Source organism: Myotis nattereri, assembly GCF_964212035.1.
Source record: "Myotis nattereri genome assembly, chromosome: Y".
Lineage (NCBI taxonomy): Eukaryota > Metazoa > Chordata > Mammalia > Chiroptera > Vespertilionidae > Myotis > Myotis nattereri.
This window is the reverse complement of record NC_138094.1, coordinates 1,422,308-1,425,045: the sequence shown is the minus strand read 5'-3', so window position 1 is coordinate 1,425,045 and position 2,738 is coordinate 1,422,308. Positions and strand designations below refer to the sequence as shown.

Genomic DNA, 2,738 nt, shown 5'->3' with positions numbered 1-2,738 from the left:
GGAGGACAAAGTCTAGGATGACTCACACTGGACCGACACCTGACCACTTGCATCATCCTTATTGGATTTGACTGTCCTGTGGGCATGTAAAGAACTTCTCAAGACCCGTCTCATGACCTTTTTGGTCTGTATGGACTCTCTCTCCTTATAAAAGCCTCTGCCTGCCAGAGATGTGCAGATGGGATTGGGACGAGGTTCCCCCATCTTCTCAAGTTGCCGGCTCCTGAATAAACCTCTTTCTTTCCTCAACACCACCTGTATCACGGGACTGGTTTCTGGGGTGTGAGTCAGGTGAACCTTATTTTTCTGCACACATTCCTGGTACATGGACTCCCTGGAACACTTGTATCATGGCCATTTTCTTACTTCTGCAGGTGACAGGGGGAAGTAGAGACAGGTCACGGAGGAAAGGAGCGAAGAACGGTGCATTGCCTTCAGAGAGAGAAGAACAGGCGAGAAAAAGACTGATGGGAGGTGGGGGAGGAAGGTTTGGGGATGGAGTCTGATCTGAGGGAGGAATTTGAACTTTGTGGACTGAAGTGAGTATAGCAGCAAAACCATACAGCTGTTGCCAAGAGCATGACTGAGGTTTGGGAAGGGAGGCATCATTCTATAAGTGATGTTATGAGACCTCAGGAATCCTAAGTGCTCTTTCACCTGTCACTGCTTCCTGTTTTGCCGATCAGCTATCCCAGGTGTCTGTCTGTCCCTGAATATTTTGGTGTTGCCTCTCCCACCAGTACTTGGGAAGAAACACCGCTGATAAGAAGCCCACCGTGACGCTGAAGTTAGCTTTGTTCCTCTGCCAGCTGTTAAAGGTAAAGCATATTATTTGCATATTATTGGCATGGGTTGGGTTGTTCTGTGGTTTGTGAGTTCCCTCTGAGATGATCAGAAAGGTGGTGTTGTCAGGACAAAAAGAAAAGTTGAACAAACTACAAAGTTTTAATTAAGAAAAAAAGAAAAGAAAAGAAAAGAAAACAAAGAAATAAAAGAAAAGAAAAAATAGAAAAAAAGAAAAGAAAGCATGAGAAAAGAAAAGAAATAAAAGAGCCCGGCTGGCATGGCTCAGTTGTTTAGCTTAACCCCAGGAACCAGGAGATGTCAATTTGATTCCCAGGCATGGCACATGCCCACGCTACAGTCTTGATCCCCAGTAGGGGGCAAGCAGGAGGCAACTAATTCTTGATTATCTGTCATCATTGATCTTTCTCTTTATCACCCTCTCCCTTCATCTCTGAAATCAGTAAAGCTATATGAAGAAAATGAAAGAGTAGTCATGGCACAGTAAAGTAGAGCTTGATTCACTGCAATCCTATATAATAAAAGGCAAATATGCAAATGGACCAAATGGCAGAATGACTGGTCCCTATGGCACGCACTGACCACCAGGGGCAGATGCTCATGGCAGGAGCTGTCCACCGGTAGTCAGTGCGTTCCCACAGGTGGAGCACCGCTCAGCCAAAAGCCAGGCTCACTGCTGATGAGCACAGGGGTTTTAGGGAGCCTCCACGGCAGCACTAAAGTGGGCATAAGCCGTCAGGTGGAAATCCTTTAAGGGTACCCACCTGGGAAGACTCCAGGGTTGGGTGAGTGACCCCCCAGAGTGCATATATTTTGTGCACTGTGCCTCTAGAAATTTTACAACAGTGTATGTTGTCAGATGGGTATGAGATTAATTGCATGATTTCTTAGTCCATTATATAATGTCTAATCATTGGGTGTACCCCTGAAATGAACCTAATATTCTATGTCAACTGTCATTTAAAATATGTTTTAAAAATTCCATAGGACCATGTTACCTTCATAGAGTCATATTTAACATTAAGCACGTTTTGTACAGGTTGTTCGAGAAGACGGATCTAAAACGGAAAAGATAGAAAAGTTGAGATTTATAAGTTTGCAAAATAAACCAAAGGCAACCACAAACACAACCACAAAAACCATAAAGATAAAAGCCGAGGTAAAATGAGTTTGGAGACCCCATCCCCTGTCTTTCGATACCAGGACCGAAGTAGCAAGAGGCTCTGAGAAGCTGTGGCTGTTGCTCCTTGGACCACGGAGGGGTCATGGCTGAGCTCCCATCAAAGGTGCACCTCACCTCGCACCCCATCTTCCTGAGGATCCGTGGGCCCTCGGTGTACAAGGACGATAAGCAGCGCATGTGGCTGCATCTCGTCATGGAGACAGGAGGTGTCCTGCAAGTACGGTTGCGCCAGGAAAACATCCCCCATGAGAATATCACACTCATCACCAGCCCACAGACCTCGAGCACCATGCCTTCATGGTGGTCGCTTCTACTTGGAAGCCGGTACCGGGACTCCATGGGCCGGTTATGGCGCCTCGTGCACCACGTCAAGGAGGAAGACATGGAGGAAATGATCCTTGAGCTGATGGACAACTCGTAGGACATGTGATGGGGTCCCTGGCTTTTGACAACCTGAGTCCCAGTCCTGATGGCCTGCTGGTGGGACATGTATAGTTCTGTTCACCTTTTAATCATCGCTGTTGTTCTATCTGCCAGCCCCTGGATGCGAGGGAACATTGATGTTTCTCTCTCTCTCTCTCTCTCTCTCTCTCTCTCTCTCTCTCTCTCTCCTTCTTTCTCTCTCTCTTTCTTCTTCTTCTTTTTCCTCTTTTTGTTCTTGTCCTTTTTCTTCTCCTTTCTCTCTCTCTCTGTCTCTTTCTCTCTCTCACTCTCTCTGTCTCTCTCCTTCTCTCAAATCAATAAAAGCATT

General features: G+C 46.3%; 1 protein-coding gene across 1 annotated transcript; it reads left to right on the top strand.

Annotated features, from left to right (window-relative positions):
• Nucleotides 1–2,069: 2,069 nt before the first annotated feature.
• Nucleotides 2,070–2,408, top strand: LOC308512261 (T-cell leukemia/lymphoma protein 1A-like; the record flags this gene model as incomplete). Its single annotated transcript, XM_081082058.1, has 1 exon — nucleotides 2,070–2,408. The coding sequence occupies one exon, from the start codon at nucleotides 2,070–2,072 to the stop codon at nucleotides 2,406–2,408; it is 339 nt and encodes a 112-aa protein (XP_080938184.1).
• Between the last annotated feature and the right edge of the window lie 330 nt (nucleotides 2,409–2,738).